This window comes from Doryrhamphus excisus, chromosome 12 (assembly GCF_030265055.1).
Source record: "Doryrhamphus excisus isolate RoL2022-K1 chromosome 12, RoL_Dexc_1.0, whole genome shotgun sequence".
NCBI lineage: Eukaryota > Metazoa > Chordata > Actinopteri > Syngnathiformes > Syngnathidae > Doryrhamphus > Doryrhamphus excisus.
The window spans coordinates 16,000,543-16,022,117 of record NC_080477.1 but is presented as its reverse complement, the minus strand read 5'-3'; the positions used below and the strand labels follow the sequence as shown (position 1 = coordinate 16,022,117).

Here is a 21,575-nt window from a genome sequence, read left to right as displayed (position 1 = left end):
TCCTTACCTCTCCACTGGCCCTGTATCATTAGATGGTACACTCCAGTTGAAGCTGGCGGTGGTTGGACCAGGTTGCCCAACGAGACTTAACTGTAGCTGGCCCTGTTCAGGTGGTGCGGCTAAAGTTTGGCAGGAAGCAGTTGCACTAGTTGTCACACCAGCGACATTAGTTGTAATCAGCCAGTAAGAATAGTTTGTGTATGGAGACAGATGGATATCTTTGAATAATTCAGGCCCTAAAAAGAAAGACAGCAAGAGAAATTAGCAAGAATACTCATCTTGACAAGAGTAAAAAAAAAAAAAGACCGGTCTTTGTAGACTTACTGAAAGGATAGCTACGCTGGATGCTGTGCACAGGTTGTCCATTCCTGATGAGAGTGTAGTTGAGTATGTTTGAGTTTGGGGAGTCAGGCTGATGCCAAGTCAGATTAATGGAAGAATAGCTGAGCGCCAAAGCTACTGGGGCAGGTTGTTGAGAGGGAGCTGCAAGGACACAAAAAGAGCATGGGATCAAATTTAATAGACAAGAGAACAACCAGTGAATGTGACAAACTGAGTCTGAAATCTGTGTGTGTGTGTGTGTATGTACAGTGTATGTGTGTGTGTGTTATAGAAAGCAAACCTTTACTGCAGCCATAGATATTCTCTGTATGCAAATGGCTTGCTCCATGTTGACATGCATCACATTTATCCCCAGTAACCAGCAGCTTACACTCACACACTCCTGAGTCTGGGTTACAAGAACCACTGACACTGCCCGCCGGGTCACATGCACATGGTTGGCATCTGAACAAGCAATGGGGAGAAGGGTGAAAACAATGGCCATAAAACTTAGGGAGGGAAGGGGGGGTCAACGCATAAATATTATTACATTACTATTGGAGTGGTCTAGCGAAGGTCCTGACCTGAATCCTATTGAGAAGCTGTGGTATGACCTTAAAAAGGCAATTCATGCTCGGTTCATGTGGCTGATTTATAAAAATTCTGCATAGATGAATGTGCCAAAATTCCTCTGCAGAAACTCATTGCAAGTTATTGCAGCCACTTGATTGCAGTTGTTGCTTCTAAGAGGTGACCCAACCAGTTATTAGGTTTAAGGGGCAAGGGCAATCACTTTCAATCACACACAAGGCCATGGAGGTTTGGAATTTAAAAATGTTTTAAAAATGATATTTAAATGTGTTTGATGATGTGAAACATTTAAGTGACAAACATGCAAAAGAGGAAAGAAATCATGCCACTGTGTATTTGATAAACCAGCTATGTATGTACTGAAAGTGACTGAAAAGTGTTGGGTCTTTACTTTAACCACATCCTGTAGCTGTGAAAGTGGTTTCATAAAAACTGTGTGCATGTGCAACTGACAGTATATAATACGTGTCTAGGTCACCAGCGTGGTGTTAGTCTCACTGGGGAAGGCAGTGGGCCATCACTGGGCCAACTACCTCACACTTTGTCACTCATATACACATACAAATTTGCTAGTTGAAAGTGGTTTGTTCACACTCGCGTATAAACAGCCCACCATCAGAGAGAACACTATATTGCATGTTTTTAGCATATCAGCAATCAGTCAAAACCCCAAATAAGAATGTGTTTTTTAATCTACCTGCCCAAGCCAGGGTTGAATCCAAAAAAGGTTTCCCGACAGTGGTTGCATCTTCGTCCTCCCACCGAAGGATGGGCACACACACACTGGCCAGTCTGGCTTTCACACTTACGCTGCATGGCCCCCATGGGATGGCAGTCACACTCCACACATATTCTCAGATCTGCAGAAAGGTAAAAACCTGAAAAGAGACATAAAACAATTAAGAATGGTTTAAATCAAACATACAGCTGAAGCCATTTTATCCCAAACACACCCACCAGGCCGGCATGTGGTACAGTCTTTTCTGAAGCGTGCTGGTGTACACACACATTGACCTGTAGTGCTGTCACACACTGACCCAGCCACTGTTCCTCTTGGGTCACATGTACATGGAACACAGCCATCGAATGCTCCTTTTGATATAGAACACAACAGCATACTGTTAAATGGAAAAAAGGTAATTATTCAATTCTGGAAGCAGATCCATTTTTCTTACTTTGGGCATCTGAAGTTGCGTTATAGTAGTTGGGGGCACAGTTGGTGCACCGCACCCCCTGGACTCCATGTCTGCATGGGCACTGTCCTGTCCACTTATCGCATACACCATCCGGCACAGTGCCGCTGATGTCACACACGCACGGCAGACAGCCTAGGGAGTTTCTGAGCTCCAAAGTGTGGTAACCGCGACGACAAGTGTCACAGAGACGGCCTTCCACATGTTCCTAAAGAATAAAAGAAGAGAACCAAGAAGAAAGATGGAATCCAATGCAAACATGGTAGCGACGTGTCAAACTGTGGCACCCATAACACAAGGATAAGCCTGTTTATTGTCTTATCTGCTATCCTGCTGACTGTGAAGCTCTTTCAAGCCGTTTGTCATGTTGTGGCTGATTAAATACCAACTGAGACCTAATAAATCCAGCTGTAAGCAAAAGCATTTTGTGTCTCGTATTTCATGATTTCTCAAGATGAAACTTCACTTCAGTTCACAATGTTTGAATATGAACATCCTTAATAACAATCGTGTTAACTTGCCTTGCACACACATTGGCCCGTGTGACGATTGCAGTCTGTCTCGGGTACAGTCCCCTCTTTTGAGCAATTGCAGGGGGTGCAAGTTCCATCCAGCCTTAAACCAGACAAACCCCGGCCACAGGAATCACAGCGCTGGCCCCCAACTCCAGCCTTACACTCACACTGCCCCCCCTCAGGCTCACAGAATGGGCTGACTGATCCCACGGGGTCGCAGTCGCAGGGGATGCAGCCGTCTGGGTGGGACAGATTCCAATAACCGAATTCACAACGATCGCAAGACAGACCTGTGAGGAGAGAAGAAGAAAAAAAGCAATGTGATACATAACAGGGCTAAATGTGAGGAAATGTACATTATTATATATTCTAAGTAGGGAAAAGAGTGTCAAGGGGCTCTCTGTTTTGAACTCCTTGTGTGTATGAGAGCAAGAGAAATGGTGGTTGAGTGTATAAAACTGCCATCATTAGGGCCAGGCCCTCTACATATGATGGATCACTCACCTAAGGCCAAACACTTAATTTCACTGAGCAGGAAAATAAATAAATTAAGTAACTATAGAACGGAAGGTAGGAGGGGGGAGGCAAGGTAATGGAGGAGGAACACAGAGACGGATGGAAGAACCTAAAAATATTCTCAATTACCAATGACTACCAACAAAAAGAGGGGCAATCCTTTTGATGTCGCAAGAGGCAATATTGCATCTGTCTTTATAATAAAAATATTTTGGAAGTCATTAAAGTGGTATTCTCTTCGAATTAAGTGCACTAAATACTTCACATGGTTGCATTGTCGTTCAAAGTTTGACCACATAAATCAGAGTGATTTCTACTTTGTCACACAGTTCAACGTACTCGGGTGTTTAGGAGTCACTATGAAATTTGACGGACAAGCATGCTTCTATACCATTTGAGCAAGATTGGTTGGTGAACATGTCCTTCATCAAGTCAAATGTCTTTGCAGGGGGACAGGCGGGACTTAGCAACTGATTACCTATATGTCATTGAGCATTTGTCTAATGACAAATGACTGCAATAACTATTTTTTTTAATAGGAGCACAGTGGTCCATAACTTAAAACTTTATACATTTAATTTAAATCCTAAAATTTAGGGGTGCACACTGAAATCGACTTGCAAGGTAGTTTCCTTTCACATTTCCTCTCATTGTCACTGTAGATGAAAACTTTACTTGCGATGTCTCATATTTTAGTCACAAAATGGAACCATTTAGTTGCAGTCTGGAGCCCTGAAAGACTATAAACATTGAAAATCTAGTTAGTTCTAGAGTAGTCTGTCTTCCAAAGCATTTTGAGTACAACCCATAGGGGGCGGCACACGTGTAATTTACAATCATGTGAAAATACTGTAATACCACAATGCAATTATTGCAAGAATTCCATGTACACATATGACTGTAATTGGATATCAAAAGAGAATATTCAAAAAGCAGAATATTCAATCAAATGGATTTGACGATACATGCTTTCCATTGGACAGTGAAAATTGGCAACCTGTAATACATACACCGTAAACGATATAACATGTATAGTTGAACACACCTTTATCTTTGCGTCCTTAAGACATTCAAATTGTATCGACAGCTCATACCGGAGGTTATAGTGTAGCAGTACTACTGGGCTAGTTAGGGTGTTATATGTGTCAGTGAGTGAGCAGGACTCATTTGAATATGCCATACGTATTCCATGACAGGCAATCTGTCCCTAAATGGATGCCTGGGGGCAACACAGTCCCCACAGCCGTTTATGAAGGAGCCCGTGTTCATATGTGGCGGGTATGAATGTGTGAGCGTAAGTTGGTGCTATTGCACAGAGCAGCGTGCGTGTGTGTGCGTGTGTCCTGTTCTGCTAAGTGTGTGGCAGACACTTGGCATTACCCCCAGCGCTGCCACTTTAATGAATTTATAGATATGAGTATTTCTCTCCATAGATCATATTTCAGAGTAGGGCAGGCACGGTAAACATTTGCGACAACGGGTATGTGTGGTAATGTAGAGGAATTTATTGTGATATATAGTACTGTACCTACTGTACCTATTGTACAAATTACATTATAATTACAGAATTAAAGACGATATAAACTTACATCATCAAGCCATTAGGTTGGAATCAATGGAACCTGTTTTTGCTTTTTGAGGCATTTTTCCAAAGGGGGCAAATAAACATAAAAGTGAAAGGACAAAGATGGTGGAGTACACTGTAAGTAAATCATATAAAAGAAGATCGGGAAATAAAGGAAATCATTTTGAGTTTTGTGTGAAAATGTGTGTGTGTGCTTACATGACATGACCCAGCCCTTTTATCAGTAGCCAGCTGGTTAACAGGCTCATGCATCACCATTTCAAACACTATTATGTACACTCTGCACCCTGGCACCTCGCTCCAAGTGTGTGTGTGTGTGTGTGTGTGTGTGCGTTTGCGTGCATGCCCATGTGCACACATTCCAGTGGCCTCCCTCTGAAGCGTGCCTGCCATCGCTCTGCTCAAAGTATCAGCTTGGCGGTAATAAATTGCCATAATCAAATCTCATTTCGGAAAAATACCTGTGGGAGCGAGCAAACAAACAAGGACAGAAGAAAGCAAAGGCGAGGTCTTGTAAGAGGGAGAGGGGGAGAGAAATACAAGGGGCAGCAGCAGTTTGTTTTAATCAACTTGGCAATGAATTAGAGAATTAAATGGCAGCTTAGTCCATCATGGAATACACACACACACACACACACACAGGCACGCGCACAAGAAACTCTTGGATACACATACACACAGGCCGTCCCTTTCACATATACTTTAACGGACATTACACACATTAACACGTCTGCACACGCACGTGCACACACACACACACACACACACACACACACAAACGAGGGGCCCTTGATAGCAAGGCTTAGCAATAACCACGATGCGTTGAGTTGAGGAGCGTTGGCTGGTTTTGCATTTCATACGAGCTCGCTCTTCAAAGACACACAGGGGAGCGAGTGAAACCATTTATCACAAAGAGACGCACAACGGCTGGAAGCACCGCCAGCAGAAAAGCCTGTTTATTTTGGCTGGCATAACACTTTGGGGTATGGATGCATGTGTTTATGAAAGGGGTGTATGCAGATGCCTATTTTGAGAGCGCACACATTTTATCTACTTTCAGCAATGCGTGGTTGAGTTGATGTATTGACATTTCATTACTTGGTAATTATACAAAAAAACTGTGAGAAAATGTTCTGTTAAAATACACGTCTGAAGGTGTGAAGAACATAAAGGGGACCTACTATGCTTTTTCCACTTTTCTGACCTATAAATGTTATATTCTCGTGTTGTTAAACGATGCCAAAGTTTCAGATAATTAGGTTTGTGCATTTGGAAGTGAGCCCTGAAAGACGTTTGGGATGGCTTTGAACGCTGAGTTTCAAAAGGCGTGGTAAAACTCCCCCTTGTGATGTCACAGAGGAGCGGATTTCCTTATATGGCCGTGGATGTAAGCCAGATTAACAAGTTATTGGGAAGTACAAATACAAAGAAATACATCTGGAATAGGTGCAGATTCTGGAAGATTTAGAAAGTTTTCTCTGCTGGTTATTGTGTGTCACTGCTCTATAGGGGTCCACAATTCAATACAAAGTGTCTGAAAATGAGCATAATAGGTCCCCTTTAACACAAACAGCAAAGTGAGCAGTACGTACAGTATAAGCAGTAATTACTCTCTATGTAATTTATTGTTTTAATATTTGCTTTTTTACATATATGCTTAATTTTAGACTTGTATGCCATTTAAGAATTATAAAATGTTTGACTCTGTAGTTAATAAAAGCTTATGATGGTGACATTTAAAAAATTATTATTTGCAATATTTCTTATGGGGGAGATTTTTTTGGAATACAGAAGAATTCCTTACCTGTCACGTGGGCTTTACACTGGCACTGTCCGGAGTGCTGATTGCAGCTTGGACCACTTCCTGCAGAGGAGTTAACAATGCCCAAATCACTGCAGTTACAGCGGAGGCAGCCCTCTGCATTGGAGGCTTGAAGGCTGTGCCAGCCAGGTGAACAGTCTGCACAACGGCGCCCTCTTACAGCAGCCTTGCACTGGCATTGGCCTCCAACCTGGAGGTGTGAAGCGCAGGAATGTTGGCAGCAAGGCCCAAAGAGGGGGGAAATTTCAATATTGAAATATCACATGTAAATGTAAATATTGTTCATTTGAATTTCTAAATGATATTTCCCACGAAAATGACATGGTCTCACTTGTCAAATAAAGGTGTTACCTGAAAACAGTCAGTGCTGCCATTGACAGTTCCAGCAGTGTGACAGTCACAAGGCTGGCACACATAAGCTGAAGCAGGATCAGAATGCTCCAACCTGAAAAACCCTCTTATGCACAGCTCGCAGTTCCTACCTAATCAAGAGAGGGGAAAAATGGTTAAAAATGCAGAGCCAGAAATCAAGGGGCAAGCTAGAAAAAAGCATTTAGAGATTAAGAGAGTCGCCCAAGCTATAAAACATTTAGCCTTCAACTTTATTTGTCCCAGTGGTAAAAGTTTCTGCTGGAAATAAGACGCAGGGCTGACTGGCAAGTACAAAATCCCAGTCTGTTAGCAGGTTGAAGAGAGGACGCCACCCTCGCAGCTTCAACAAGCACTCTCACATTAGAAACTACGTACATTAGAATGATTCCATTTAAATTCTTGGATTAAATGGTGTACAATACAGTACCGGTTGTGTTGTGCATGCAGTTGTCACAGACTCCTCCTCCTCCCAGGTATTGTTCTGTTGGTTGGTCATCCATCTGGGCGTCATAGTGACAGGAGTCGGCGTGTCCATGACACTGGCAAGGCCGGCAGTTCATTGGCTGGAGCTGATCACCTAGCCGGAAGGGTTTGTCGTTGTAGAGGGGTGCACAGTGCTGGCACTGAAAACAATACACACACAATAAATTACATGAATGCATTTAACTAGTCATCAAATCAAGATGTGCTTGAAGTATACACACATCAATATGGCATTTGTTGTGTTTTCTCAAAGCCAACTTTAGGCCACAGCCAGGTTCACAACTTTGCACCCACATTTTGGATTGTTATTATTTATTTTTATATTTTCAGAACACAAGTGATTGTTTGACGCTGACAGAACATGTCCCAATTATCCAGGTTCAAAACAAGGATTTAGTATGGTCAGATTTTAAGAAAATGTCAAAATCTGACAATACACAACTTTAATCTCGGCTCCACTGTATTGGAACATACCAATATAATGCACCAGGCAGCTGTTGTTTGCGTTATTAGACTCAGACAAAACGTTTGTGTGATTGGTTGAGCCAGAAAAAAATGTCTATGTGGTTGTTTTGGTGTGGTTATTCGTTCAGGTTGCAAGTTGGCCACACAGTTAGGACATGTGGAAAATCTGTGTTCCTATCTATGTTTGGGGATCTTTGTGTGGTGTTTGCATGGATGTACTCTGCTTCTCAGCCAAAATCAGCTAGGATAGGCTCCAGTTTACCTAGTGAGGATAAGCAGCAGAGAGAGTGAATAAATGAATGTGACTGAGCACCACTTCGTCATTCTCTGGGTAAAAGCTACAATATTTTGTATCAACCATCCCTGAGGGTAATGAGCCGAAGAATAGGTGGATTATGAGTCTCCCAGCATGCTTTGACGATCATGTTGTCCATCTTGGGCCTCTTTAAGATGTTATTTTGGACAGACAGGTTGTAATAGTTTTAAAGTGGTGTCGTTTGTAGTCATGTGTAGTTAAACTATTGTTACTTTGAGTACGAATGAGGTACTTTTAGTAACAATGGTTGTGGAATTGGCCTGACTTGGCCACAACAAATGATGTGGTGGGCCACATTTGGCCCTTGGGTTTTGAGTTTGACAAATGTGGTCTATACATAAAAACAGCCACATGTATATAATTCATTCCAAATACAAAAGGCAATGAATGAGAGTGGGTGAAAGAAAGTGAAAAGATCCTGTGTTAATCAAAATCCAAAGAGAGTGAGAAGAAAAGACAAGTGAATAGCAAACACTGAGATACTACATACATTATAATAGGAAGCCTGTACATCCATACACAAACGGATGCTTTCACACGGCATAGGGAAATCAGACAGCTAATGAGGAATGACGTGCAACAGCCAGTGCTCTCACAGGCCCACTTTCATGTCAAAATAAGCAAGGTGTGTGTGTGTGTGTGTGTTGGAGGGTGGGGGGACAAGAAGAGGGGAGGAGGCTGATATGAAATAAAAAATGCATTTTTCTGTAGCAAAGTGCAGCAGCAGAGGAGAGTACGCGGCCTTTGATTTTGTTCAGCAGTCAGTACAAATTATTGTGGACAAGGGGGGCATCAAATGGGGGAGGATTAAAAATGTATTAAAAAACACAGGAGTTCCTCCCTTATGTGACACATGCAGACCTGCACTGGGCCTATTAGGTATGACACACAGAGCATGGGTATGGGGGGTAGAGAGGAGATGGAAATTGGGGGTAGTGTGGGATTGGCTCCTATGTTGTAAATTAGTGAGGAAGTAGAGGGAAATTGGAGGAACAGAAATGAGGAAAATACCCGAGTTGTTCTAAGTACTGGTTAGTAGGGAAACCATGATTTACATGGGCAACTTGAGACACACCTTTTATTGTACTGTATATATTTTATAATTGATTAATTCATTCTGCAGTTGGGTGTTGTTGTTGTTGCCCCTGCATATTGAATCTTAGCAAGACATTTTAGCCTCCAACTTTGTTACAACAGTTTATGGAAGGGTTGTTCCTGTCCACAGTAAACAAAGAATATGCCATAAAGTTATGTTTGAACGAATTTGGAGTGGAAGAACTTGGTTTAACATCAATGTCCTCAGACCCTACTAATGGACAGAATTCCCACTAACACACTCCAGAAGCTTGCAGAAAAAGCTGTAGGCCTCAGCAAAAACAATACCAACTTATCTTGTTCCAAATGTTTGAGGTCAACAAATAATATGTACAATTTATTCACTCCATGTTGGTGCGGAAATGACGAAAGCGAGCCAATGTGAGCCCCACTGCCGAGACAAAAAGCATACATCATCATAATTCAGGCACCCACCATATGACAACAGCTGCAATTTTAAAAAAACAATATAATGTCTCTCCCTGAGAAGAAACAAGAGCTAATAGGTTTGCCTGTCTGAGAAGGTCCTTCCCTCGGGGGTGATTATTACCAAAATCATATAAGGCAGCAGGATATTCTCTGGGGACATGCCGCATATACACTCACACATGAATGCACTTCAGTGGGGGGAAACATCCTGCACATCAATTTGAATGTTTGAATGTCTACTGTACATGTCTCTTTTTTTATTATTCATGCCATTCCCCCCCCCCAAATCTATTCAGTTTTACCCATGTTGGTGCAGCTCAGTGTCCTAAAACAATTCCCATATCAAAGTCAATCCAAGTACTTTCTTTGCACTTTGAATAGACGGCTCTTGTTGTCTTCTCTGTTTTCATCCACTGGGGATGAGTTCAAGAGCAAGACGGCCTAGTCGGTTTACCAGTCGCTCCAATATACATCCCTCCCTTATCATGTCTCTTCTGTCTCTTCAACCTTAATAGTACCTCCATCTTCCCACCCTTCCTTCTGTTCTCTCATTTTCCCACCTCCCTCTTTTTGCACAGACTTCCCCCTCGTCTCTCTAGTGTCCCCCAACAACTTGTTCTCATAGCCACATGGAGTATGTGAGCAGGAAATATTACCATAGCAAATGAAAAGGGGGAGGATTTCTTTCCCCTTTCTTTTCTTTTTATTCAACGTTGCATTATGCTCCCTCTCTCCCAGCCTTCTAATTAGTCAAGGGATTGGTGTTGGGGAGTTAAGAGTGCACATGTTCATTATCTTCCTCATAAAAAAAGGTTTTGATGGCACTCCATCTTCTGAAAACCATATAAGCGGCAAAAAACAATATGGTTTTCGGTCCTACCAATCATCCTTAGGCATTGGGTAAGCTCCATTTTATATGACATACACTCAAATTACACTTTAAACATGCAGTAATACTTATAATTGACTAAATATAAATGACAATCGAATTTACAGGAAAAGAAAATAAATCACAACTTCATTGAAACTGAAGAAAGAGATACTATTTTTAGCCCAAGTTAAAAGCTCATGTACTCCTAAAAACACACAAAATTTGATCATGGTCCCAACTAAACTGTAGTCTGTGTTCCCGTCACAAAACTATGACAATATACTGTAGAACCCCCCCCGTTGGATATAATATTTAATAACAATACAACCAAGAGCAATCAAATCTAATTATCTGAAAAGATGGTCTCGGCATATCAAAAATGACAGTCAGGCAAAGATGTTGTTGAGTAAAAGATAACATCTTGTTTTGAAAAAAAAAATCTGCTGAGTGAGGAGGCTGCTCTAATGGATGTGTGGACATTCAGATGGCTTGTCACAAGCATCTGTCTGTTTGTGTGTGTGTGTGTGTGTGTGGCATTGGTGTGTGCGATAATCTGCTGGGGCAACTCATCTTATCCTAAAAGCCATGACCAATTTCACGCTCTCACTGGAAAGGTCATGCCCCTGGTGTGTGTGTGTGTGTTTGTGTGTACACAGTCGTCTTGTGTGTGTGTGTGTGTGTGTGTCTAAAGTTAACCCGGTTAACCCCTACCTAGGTGTAAATCTGCTGCACAGGCAGATGTTTGCAACAGAGACCCTGGGCAGGCCTTCTTAACGTCACAGCCTATTAATATCTATCACCCACAGATGCAAACTCCTCCAGAAAAATATCAGTCGCCAGGCTAAACACAGTATATTTTTTCAAAACCATTAAAAAAGAAGAAAACCAACGACTAGCATATGATGTGGTTTAAAAGAACAGACTGAACATAATACATGTCTATATTTCCCATTTCAAAGTAATAAAAAAACGGAATGAAATGACTCATATTAATGACTTTCACTCACCGATGTCCGATAAATGCGTACATATCAGCAGCACGGGCATGTACCGCACAGCATACTGAATATACATTCAATGATAGCTATAACGTTAGTAGCTCAACTATGCTAAATTGCTATTATTAACTGACATAACTGCGTAAGTGTTATGTGGGGTGTGGCTTGGAAAGTCAGAGAACATTAGAAAGTTAGTACCCCCCATGCAGTACCCAACCAAGGTAGACAAGACCTTTAAGTGATTTCATTTTGTTGTCTTTAGACTGCAAACTAGTTGACTGGTCGCAGCTAAGCAGCGACTACATTTTGGATCAAATGCTTCAATAATGATGCAATTCTTAATGATCAAATAATGATCAATTAATAAAACATTGTGCACCTAAAAGGATACATTATAGAGCATACTATTCTGTAGTGTATGCTGTGATGTGAAACAATATATGATATAGCTTTCAGACATGGCTGAATTCATCAGCTGCAGTGGGACGGAGTGACAAAGTGAGAGATCAAGTGTGACACAGAGTGCACATAAGAAAGCATCAAAAGACAGAGTGAGAAGGGTGTGTGTGTGTGCACCGGTTGTAAGTGTGTGTCTTCCCAGGCCCCCGTTGATCATCTTGACACATGTCTGAGCATTTCTGTCACTTTAATGTCACTGTGGAAATTCTGCAGATTAGTACAACATCCGTCATGGTGCGCCGGCGATTCAAGTCAACAGAACACATGCAATATTAAACGCTAATATTCCCCATAGCCTTTTATTACTGAGGTAGAAGAAAGGTCTTGAATATTCACTGTGAGGGATGACGCGCTGGGGCTTTGGAAGAAACACACACACACACAAGCATATCCTGTGCACATACCAATGTCTCTCATCAAAACCTCCTGTGAGATAGCTATTTATATTAACACATACAACCACCTTTGCAAGATAGAAAAAGAGTGGCTAACCACAGAAGATGGATAACAGATGGACTCGATTGCTTTCTGGAATTTTGTTGATCAAGTAAAATCTTATCAATATAACTATCAACAAATCAATGTAAAAAAGGAATCCCAGGCAGAATCCCAGTTTCACCATTTAGCCCTTCCCCTACTCACCGATGTCTGAAGTTGCTAATAGCCTTTTTCAACCACATTCAGTGGGTCTACTCAAGTTTTTTTTAAACATGGGTCATCCTGCTAAAAACGTGTAAAGACCATATTTCCACCACATATATCATAAACTCATATACAGACAAAATCAAAAAGTGGGGTTCAATAGCTGTCCAACCTTTGGGAGGTTCCCAATCACATCAGAGTGGGCGTGCCTGAAGGCGGGCCGTGGGTGAAATAGATTAAAACAGACCGTTTTGCAGGTGAAGCAGGAAATCAAACGAAACACAGCTGGAATAGGTGCCAATTCTGGAAGACCTAGAAAGCTTTCTGTACTGGTTTATTGTGTGTAGCTGCTGTATCAGAGTCCACAACTCCCCTTTAAAGGTCCCCTTTAAGAGTTACAGTGGTATCTCGGTTGGCGAGTTCAATTTATTGAGTTTTTGTCACCTACTTTATCAGGCTGCTGGCACTTTCTTTGGCCCCATGGTGGATTATTTAGCCGTCACATGCAAAAAATGCACAGCTTTGTTTGGGCACGCAATTTCAAGGAATGAAACAGCACAGGGCAAACAGACAAGTTTTTTTACATGCAATAATGTATGAAAAAAAGGTACAACTTTGGCCAAATGTTCAATTTGTTCAATCATACAAAAACAGGGGTATGTGAAAACCCACGTTGTGAAAGTAATTGAACACATCTTTTGATAACTTCCATTCAGGGGAATTTCTTCCCATCCTAACTTGCAACAACAGAATCGCGGATTAAAAGCGAGTTTACACACAAGAGCCAGCAATGAATGAAATGCTCATAAAGCCAGGCAAAAAGGAATGAGGGCTGCCACAGAAAAGAGCGCAGTGAAATAGAGCAAAAGACAAACAGAGAGAAAGACATCTGATTAGAGATGCATGCTGAGGGAATGTCATTGTTCTAGTCGATTTAAGACATTATTTCAACTAAGACCCAGGAGAGAGAGTATGAGACGGAGAGCAGTCGACAAAAGAAAGAGGATAGAAACAAGAGTGGTGAAAGAGAGATAACAAGGTTGTAAAAGAGGAAGAGAAGTACAGATCTTTCATGTGTTTTAGTCAGGATGACAAACTGTAATTGACAATGTCCTATTAAGTGTGTGCTTTACATGACAAATGCAATTCTTGTTGCTAGAATCAAGCACAGGGTTTGAGATTAAATTAGCAATATAAGTCATGCTGGTTGACAGCTGTATGTCTGCACCCAGGAAGCCAGCTGACTAAAATACACATAGTGTGTGAATAACAAATAAGTGGGTAATAATTCAGGTTGCCATTGCAGAGTGGTGGAGCAGCTGTACTGAACTTTTCAATGATGACCAGCTAATTTATTGAGGAGCGGGTGTGACATCCACTACTAGCAATGTAACTGGAAAGAAACATCAAGTTTGTGTATCATTTCATTGTATCAAGAGGCTGCTAACGGACGATACAACAACAACATTAAACTCTGAGATGAGAGTGAATTTGTGGCCAAAATTGACCTTTTTGAGAGCTTTTAGAAGCTACTTACTAACGCATGTATCACACATCGTTAATGTTCTATGCATACATGCAGTGAATGTAAATGCATCAAAAGACCTGCACAACTGAGTGGCTCTGGCAGCATGACATGTTTGAGAATTACTGTTCTTCTACCCGTGCTTTTCAACATTAGTGATTTTCTCTATGTTTTAAGTGGGAGAATACTTAAGGATATACTTACCTGGGGTTTTCCTCGATACTTGGTGTATGTGCAGGCCTGCCCACTTAGGTGTAATATATGTGAATGTTTAAGACACTATCTGAAGACAGTCATTATGCTATAGTATAATCAGATTGCATTTATTTGAGAGAAATGATCTTAAAAGAGTGTGCTAATGAAAATGAAGAGACTAGTACACTGACCATTTGTTGTTGTTGAAATGCACGTTGGTTACTTACATTGTTTCCCTCAGTGTGGCTTTCAGGCAGACACAGGCAGCGGTAGGGAGTGAGGCTGGTGTCGCAATGATCTGCATGGCCATGACACTCACACCTGGTGATGTGGGTGAAAATGAAAAAAAGTATGAAGCAGATTCTCCACATCTTTGCAAAAACGTCACCAATATAATAATTCTAAGAATAAGAGAAGAAGAAAATAAGCTACTTAAAAGTTTCTGCTTTGACCCGTGGCTTGCCTTCCTCGTGGATTGATCGAAGGGCCATTAGGAAGGTCCCAACATTTATAAATGCCATGATGAAAATAATCATAGCACCATAACATACAGTCCTCGCTCTTTTATATATATACACACACACAAATCAGACAGCCATTTAATTATTCATTCAGACATTCAGATGATTGTCTTTCCTTTGTGTACCCTTTCACCTCCTGCCCCCTTTTGTGACATTTTTTTCCTGTTCTCCAGTGGCAAGATTAATGAAATCTGATGCACATATGCACTGAGGGTTTTTTCCATTCATAATTAACAAGTGTTTTCTAAAAGTTGCATTGTTTTGATCATTCTGGTCATTGCTAACAGAATGGTGGTTGTGTTCTGTGCCAACCTAAATTGTAATGAACGAAAGCAGCTAACTAAACAGTTAACTCGACACATTAGCAAGCACACCTGCCACTGATGGTGATTTCTTTGATGGCATAGTGTCGGTGCCGCTGGTCCACCTCGGCTGCTCTGGTGTGGTATTGTCCTCTAAGATGTATCCTGACCTGGGTGGCATGTACCATCCTCTGAAGAGCAGGGGTGTTGTAGAAATCATTGTAGCCTGGTCTCAGGTTTGGCTCTGGGCTCAGCAGGCTGACTGTGATGTTACCTCCAGAGTAGGGCACCTCGCTAGAATTTAAGCAAACAAAAAGACTGGCATAACCATTTGATTTACAAGATATGCTTTAGAGGAACTACACATCTGTATTGTGTCATAAAATAATACATTTTATCTTGATACTTGTATATTCCTGGAGCAGAGCACTACCTGATGATCAGAAAACACTTGAAACAAACAATCCAGTGAACTCACAGGGCACAAAGTCCCCTGTAGGATTAAATAAATCTCACAAGATAAGAAGCATAAATCTTTCAGGATCAAAGAAAGGCTCTCTTATTGATATGATTATCAACCACTAAAGGTTAGAAAGTGTTTTATTTTGTTGCCAATGTGACATTCAACTGCTCATATGCCAAATTAACTGATACATGTAAGTCCACCAGGCATGGTTGTATGTGATATCATCTGTCAGTCAAGCGAAAAATGAGCAATGACTACATAATCTCTGATCTCATGCAGGTAGGTAACCCTACCCGTTCTATCTTGTGCCAACACAGACCTTGATACCTACAGCCCTGCCAAAATTTACTGCGAGTCTGTGTGTGTGTGCTAGATGGTGTTCCAAGTCCAGCTCTGTGGTACCAAAGGAGGGCCTGTCACCAGTAATGTGCCAAGGTGACTGTGGGTGGTTACCTTTTTAAATCTGGTTCGTTAGAGAGCCAGAAAAAAAGTGTGCTGATTTTAGTATTTGTAACTTATACACAGTGAAAGAAGCAAGACGAGCAATCAATTATTTCTTGCTCTTTTTTGTTGCTCTTATCTTGCTCTTTCCCCACTTTTTGAACATTTAAACAACCTGTAAATGCAATATAACAGAAAACAGAAAAATACAGAATATATTTTCAAGAAAGCTCTTTTAAATATCTGTATATATGATGGAATACACTAGTAGTAGTTGTGCACTACCTGGGCAGTTGGAGGCAGTTGACTGAGTCCGGTGCTAGCAAAGGCCCATTATTCTGCATCTCAAACACACTGCATGCTTTAGCCACATACTGCCAGTCTAACCAGGATTCCTCTGTGTGCATACTGTTCTGTTGATGCGGGAGTCTTTGTCTTTGGATCAGAAGTGACTCTGGCAAGAGGCTACCAAACTGAATTATGACATAAAACACCTGAAGCACAAGGGGGCAAAAAACAACTATAAGAAGACAGATCATATCCATAAGTATTACATATCAGATCATATGTATATCATTATTAATACAGAGGAATATGACCAAAACTATGTGCCCTTCAGCGTAATACAAACACATTGCATACTGAATATTGGAACATCCTCAACAAGGGGTGTCAGAGTTAAGTAATACAGTGTTAAATGATACAGCAATTTACTATAACATATATATTTTTATAAAATTAGATGTGTGTTTGAGGTCAAGCTTGAGCAGGTTTTACGTATGTTGGTGTCTTACCTGGTATTGTCCATTTTCCAAATCTACGGTAATAGTGAGCCCCTCGTCCAGTTCCTGAGTGGTAAAGATCTTAGAACGCCACGTGGTACCCATGTCCTGATCATTGATGTAAGCAAGTGGATATGCATTGAGGTTTAGCCGTAAGACTCTGTCATTGGTGGTGTCCTCAACAGCATTGGGGATACAGTATCTGTTCAAATTGACAGTAAATGGCATTTAACTGCATTTTCGCAAGTATCATTTATGTGAGAGGAAATTGCCCTATTTAAAACACACACTGGAAACTCAACAGATGAATATAAAATCCATTTATGATACAAAATGTTCAGCAATAAAATCTCACTATTGTAAAGTAGCCAAAGTTGCACTGTACCGTTCTACTAAAGGGTGGACCCTGGGATGAGTGGGAGGGCAGCGACATTCAGACTGGGAATGGAGCTGTGGCAGGGCACCTGAATAAATTTCAACTATTTCCCTGTAAAAATAAAAACATATAAAACTAAATGCAAGCGTAGTCAAATGTGAGAGATGCTGACAGTGTAAAAAAGTGATGATCAAATGACACTAATTGTCAACCTAAACTGTAGTTGAATCAATGATGCCAGTTCAATGCAATGTTCAGCACAATGCAAATTGTCTCAATGATGACCACAAATATCTTATTAGATAAAATCTTATCTGACAGAAAGGGATCATTTATCTCTCCTCAATCGTAAGCAAAGAAAGGTTTACTATGCGTATGACATCCCTTTCAAAATAAACACTAATTGCCTCGTATTGAATTTCTAAAGAAAATCCTGTGGAAGCACTATGGATTTAAAGATACAAGGATATCTGTCACCATCCTATCCACATTGTAGGTCATTTTCACTGTCAAGGATCCTACTCCGAGTCATTCACAAAACCACCCACGTCTTTCCACCTCACCTGTTGGTCAGAGTAGAAGGATAAAATCTAAAGTCCTGCATCCACCCCATGAACTGATTGGACCCTGGAGAGAAAGAACAAGTGTTAATGGGTTTGTACTCAAAGTACAGCGTGAGAGGATTTCACAGTATTTAGTAGATTATCTTATTGGTTTCTTGATAATGACTATGTGAAGCTGCCTATACCTGCTCAGATTAGTTACTTTCAGAATCCAAAGCTGACAAAGTCTCCATTTGGTGACACTCAAGAGCACGCAAAGGAATTTTGTATGGTCCTTCACTTTTTACACTGGAAACGTTTGTTTTTTAAGGAGACATTTAAGGAGAAGGATTTATCTCGGCCTTATTATATTTTACACAACCATCCTGCACAATCATTACCTTGAATGTCCAGAATCTTGATGTCAATTATATGCTATATAGATATACAATATACGGCTGTATATGATAGGGGTGTCAGATTAAAACATGGCAAGTCTTGCGATAATAAATAAATTATTCACACAATAACACCGGCCTTGATATATTCTGATATGGATGTGTGTCAGTTTTCCTCTTCTCTTGCCTCCAAACGGACACAAAGAGTATTCACTATGTGCTTGTTTCCAGTCCCTGGGTACGATTGCTTCATAAAACAACGGCTTGAATGAAGTGAGCCCTCTTGTCAGTCATACAGTCTCTTTGTCTGTGTGAGGAGGCGGGGCCGCTAGCATACACACAGCAGAAAAGTGTTTCTCAACCAACTTTGGTAGAGTCTGCAATGTTGATTCTGGCACCTCCAGTCCATATTTGGTATAAATGGTTGTGATGCTCCATGTATGTATGCCCTACCTGCCAGTTTTTTACACTGGTGTAACTGGTCTCCTGTCTGATGTGGTAAAGGCCAGCCTCTGTTGATCTTGTGTTTATAGCCTGTTCTTGTGCTGCCATGATGAGTGCCTCTGTGCCATCTTTCAGTTCAGCCTTTACCAGCCATTGCTATGTTTTCCCAATGTCAGCCACTTGTGTCGATGGCACATGCCATGCAGGGGCTTGTCTTTCCATGACGGCCCATATGGCTTCTCCTCCTTGCTGGGCTTCTGTTGTCTGAGGCATTCACTTAACAGTTACTTTATGCAAAGTTTCATCTTCAAAAAAGTGATAGTAGAATATAAGAAGTTTCATAAAGCCTAGAGTAACGCTTGAAATTAACAGCTCTAAACCGAAATTGTTCTTTTACTGTAAAAAAAAAAAAAAAAAAAAGGAAACATGGAGATATTTGGCACATACGAAAACCTGTGATGAAGCGTGCCGACTGATGCTACGGAAAAAGGATGTGTAAGGGAATTACTGGACTGTGCACAAAAGACACCATCAAACCCATAAGTGAACACACACAAGCCTCCAAATTTGACAATGCTGGATAAAACATGAAAGACTTAAATACACAAGGCAATGATGTTGGTCCAAAGAGAGTGTTTTAGTATCCAACAAAGTTCTGTCTAGTTTGACAACGACTCTTAGAAAAGGGATAACGTCTCTAAGCATTGACAGAACCCCTGCCATGTCTAGATTTGTCAAAGAGTGTGTGTGTTTAGGAGCTTTTCTGTGTGTATTCCAACAAACTCCCAACGTGAGCATATGCATGTGCATGCCTGTGTGTGCACATTTGCATTTGAGGAAGGCTTTGCCGCGTTTGGCTCCAGTACATTTTACGAATGTGAGTGTGTGTGTGTGTGTGTGTGTGTGTGCGTATTGAAGGTGTTTGTGTGTGTATAAAACTGAATGAGAGTGCAAGAGTGTTATGCGATCTAAGTCTGTTCGAACAGTGTGTGGTTGTGCAGCCTGAGGCTTTGGCGGAGGATTTCTTTAGCGTGTGGAAATGGGATTATGGCTTCCTCTGTAAAGTACTCTCCCTATTGTTACTGGGATGATGCAAGGTATAAGCCTTAATTCTCTCTACTGTGTGTAGGTCTCTGTCTTCCAATCTCTACTTCACTCATCCATTGCATTGCTAAGTTGCATATTTGTTTTTTTACATTGTTGGAACTGTTGACAACTGATTGCAGAAAATATGCATGTACTCTTTGTGTGATTTGTATACATTCTACTTTGATAATCCCACTGTTACATTCAAGTAAGAACCCTTGTCAGTTTCATTTTGACACATTTGGTTACCTGTATCAACAACTATTGGTCTTTAATATACAATTAAAAATAAACAAATAAATACAAGTATTTTTAAAAGTAACATAAACATTTAAAACTTTAGGCCATACCCACAACTTTACAACTAGTTGTTGAAATAACATTGCTTAGGTTCCGTAGTTCCTTTTTACTCATCAGATAGAGCATTCTCCCACCAACAACAAAACATGGTTGTTAATCAATACATCTGATCAGCATTTGCACAATCAATTCACTGATCAGAATTCCAGACACAGCCCCCAAGGGTTTGGAGATCACGAAGCAACACATACATACACACACACACGCACGCACGTGCACATGCACGCAAACACGCACACACACTCCTTCAAGCCAATCACTTGTATTGATCACAAGCTCTGATGTGATCTTCAGCTTATCAGATGCTACCTGCAGTGAACCAGGGATCAATGTCTGATAAACGAGAAGAAAAACACTCGTTTATCACTCTGGAGATGAACGGATATCATTTTTCTCTCAATTTCTCTCCTATTGACTCTGAGATGGCTCTCAGGCACCACCAATCAATCACAAATGTGTCGTTGAAAGAGGAGGGGGCAAAAAGGTGGTGTAATCATTGACACCATATTAACAAACACTGACAAGACAAACTAAGACGTGTATTTTTTTTTGTAGCTGCAGATAAATAAAACTGCAATGGTCCATTCTAAGGATGTGAATATGGCTCCTTATTGGGCTCTTGCACAGTTCCTGCACACTTGAATGATTGATAACAAATTTGTAGACGAACACTATTAAGCGTAATAGCAATGTATATAATGTATAATGTATATAAGCGTAATGAGTAATGTATAGTTGTCACTGTTGGTCTGTAAAACAACCGTCCTTACCTTTGGAGCAGAGTCCCACCCTCATGGTACTGTCCTCATCGCTGTCATGCAGTCTGGTGGCCAGTGATTGTGTCTCAAAAGGTGTCCCGTCCTCCTCCAGCCCATTTAGGAACAGACTGATGTGTCTGTCATGGACCTACAGTAAAAGTCAGACGGGGTGAGGCATGTCCAGCAAGAATGTCTTCATGCATTATGTCACAAGTTTTATAGTGACAGCATCTTACACAAGCAAGGTGGTGACAGTACAAGTAAAAGTACTGTAATCAAGCTCCACTACAAACTGCAAATAACATTCATCCACATGTTTGTCCATTTGTTTCATTATAATGACTGGATAGCATCCCAAGTACAAAGATTGGACCAAAAGAAACTTTTAGCAGATCGGGATATGAATAGTGGCATCATTTCTGCTTGCATTCTACACATGTATCTATCACTAAAGGTGTGCACACATTTTTGCATATCTTTGTATGACCCTGCGTGTGCATGCGTGTGTGTGTAAATTATACATTTCCCTAGTAGCAGGAAAGCCTCGGGCTACACTGCCTCAGCACAAATTAGCTTTCTGTTTGACCAAAAATCTCTGCGCTCCATGCCTCTGTGCTCTCTCGATTGGCAGTATGAATATGGAAAACGCCAGAGCCGACAACATTGTCAAAGCAGCGGCAGCTCCCTTTTACATCAAACTCAGGGA

The 21,575-nt window shown here is 41.0% G+C and overlaps 1 protein-coding gene across 7 annotated transcripts in view; it reads right to left on the bottom strand.

Annotated features, from left to right (window-relative positions):
• The window catches only part of ush2a (Usher syndrome 2A (autosomal recessive, mild)), a 154,419-nt gene that overhangs the window by 121,080 nt on the left and 11,764 nt on the right, over positions 1–21,575 (bottom strand). For all 7 annotated transcript variants that reach the window (XM_058088964.1, XM_058088969.1, XM_058088966.1 and 4 more), the window contains 17 exons: positions 20,882–21,017; positions 17,845–17,908; positions 17,291–17,392; positions 16,918–17,107; positions 16,409–16,617; positions 15,289–15,510; positions 14,621–14,714; positions 7,343–7,538; positions 6,895–7,025; positions 6,526–6,733; positions 2,627–2,910; positions 2,088–2,313; positions 1,870–2,004; positions 1,610–1,790; positions 623–786; positions 325–483; positions 8–236 (listed from right to left, as the gene is read on the bottom strand). In XM_058088964.1, coding sequence (XP_057944947.1) covers positions 8–236; positions 325–483; positions 623–786; positions 1,610–1,790; positions 1,870–2,004; positions 2,088–2,313; positions 2,627–2,910; positions 6,526–6,733; positions 6,895–7,025; positions 7,343–7,538; positions 14,621–14,714; positions 15,289–15,510; positions 16,409–16,617; positions 16,918–17,107; positions 17,291–17,392; positions 17,845–17,908; positions 20,882–21,017 — 2,930 coding nt within the window. The remainder of the gene's footprint in view (positions 1–7; positions 237–324; positions 484–622; positions 787–1,609; positions 1,791–1,869; positions 2,005–2,087; positions 2,314–2,626; positions 2,911–6,525; positions 6,734–6,894; positions 7,026–7,342; positions 7,539–14,620; positions 14,715–15,288; positions 15,511–16,408; positions 16,618–16,917; positions 17,108–17,290; positions 17,393–17,844; positions 17,909–20,881; positions 21,018–21,575) is intronic.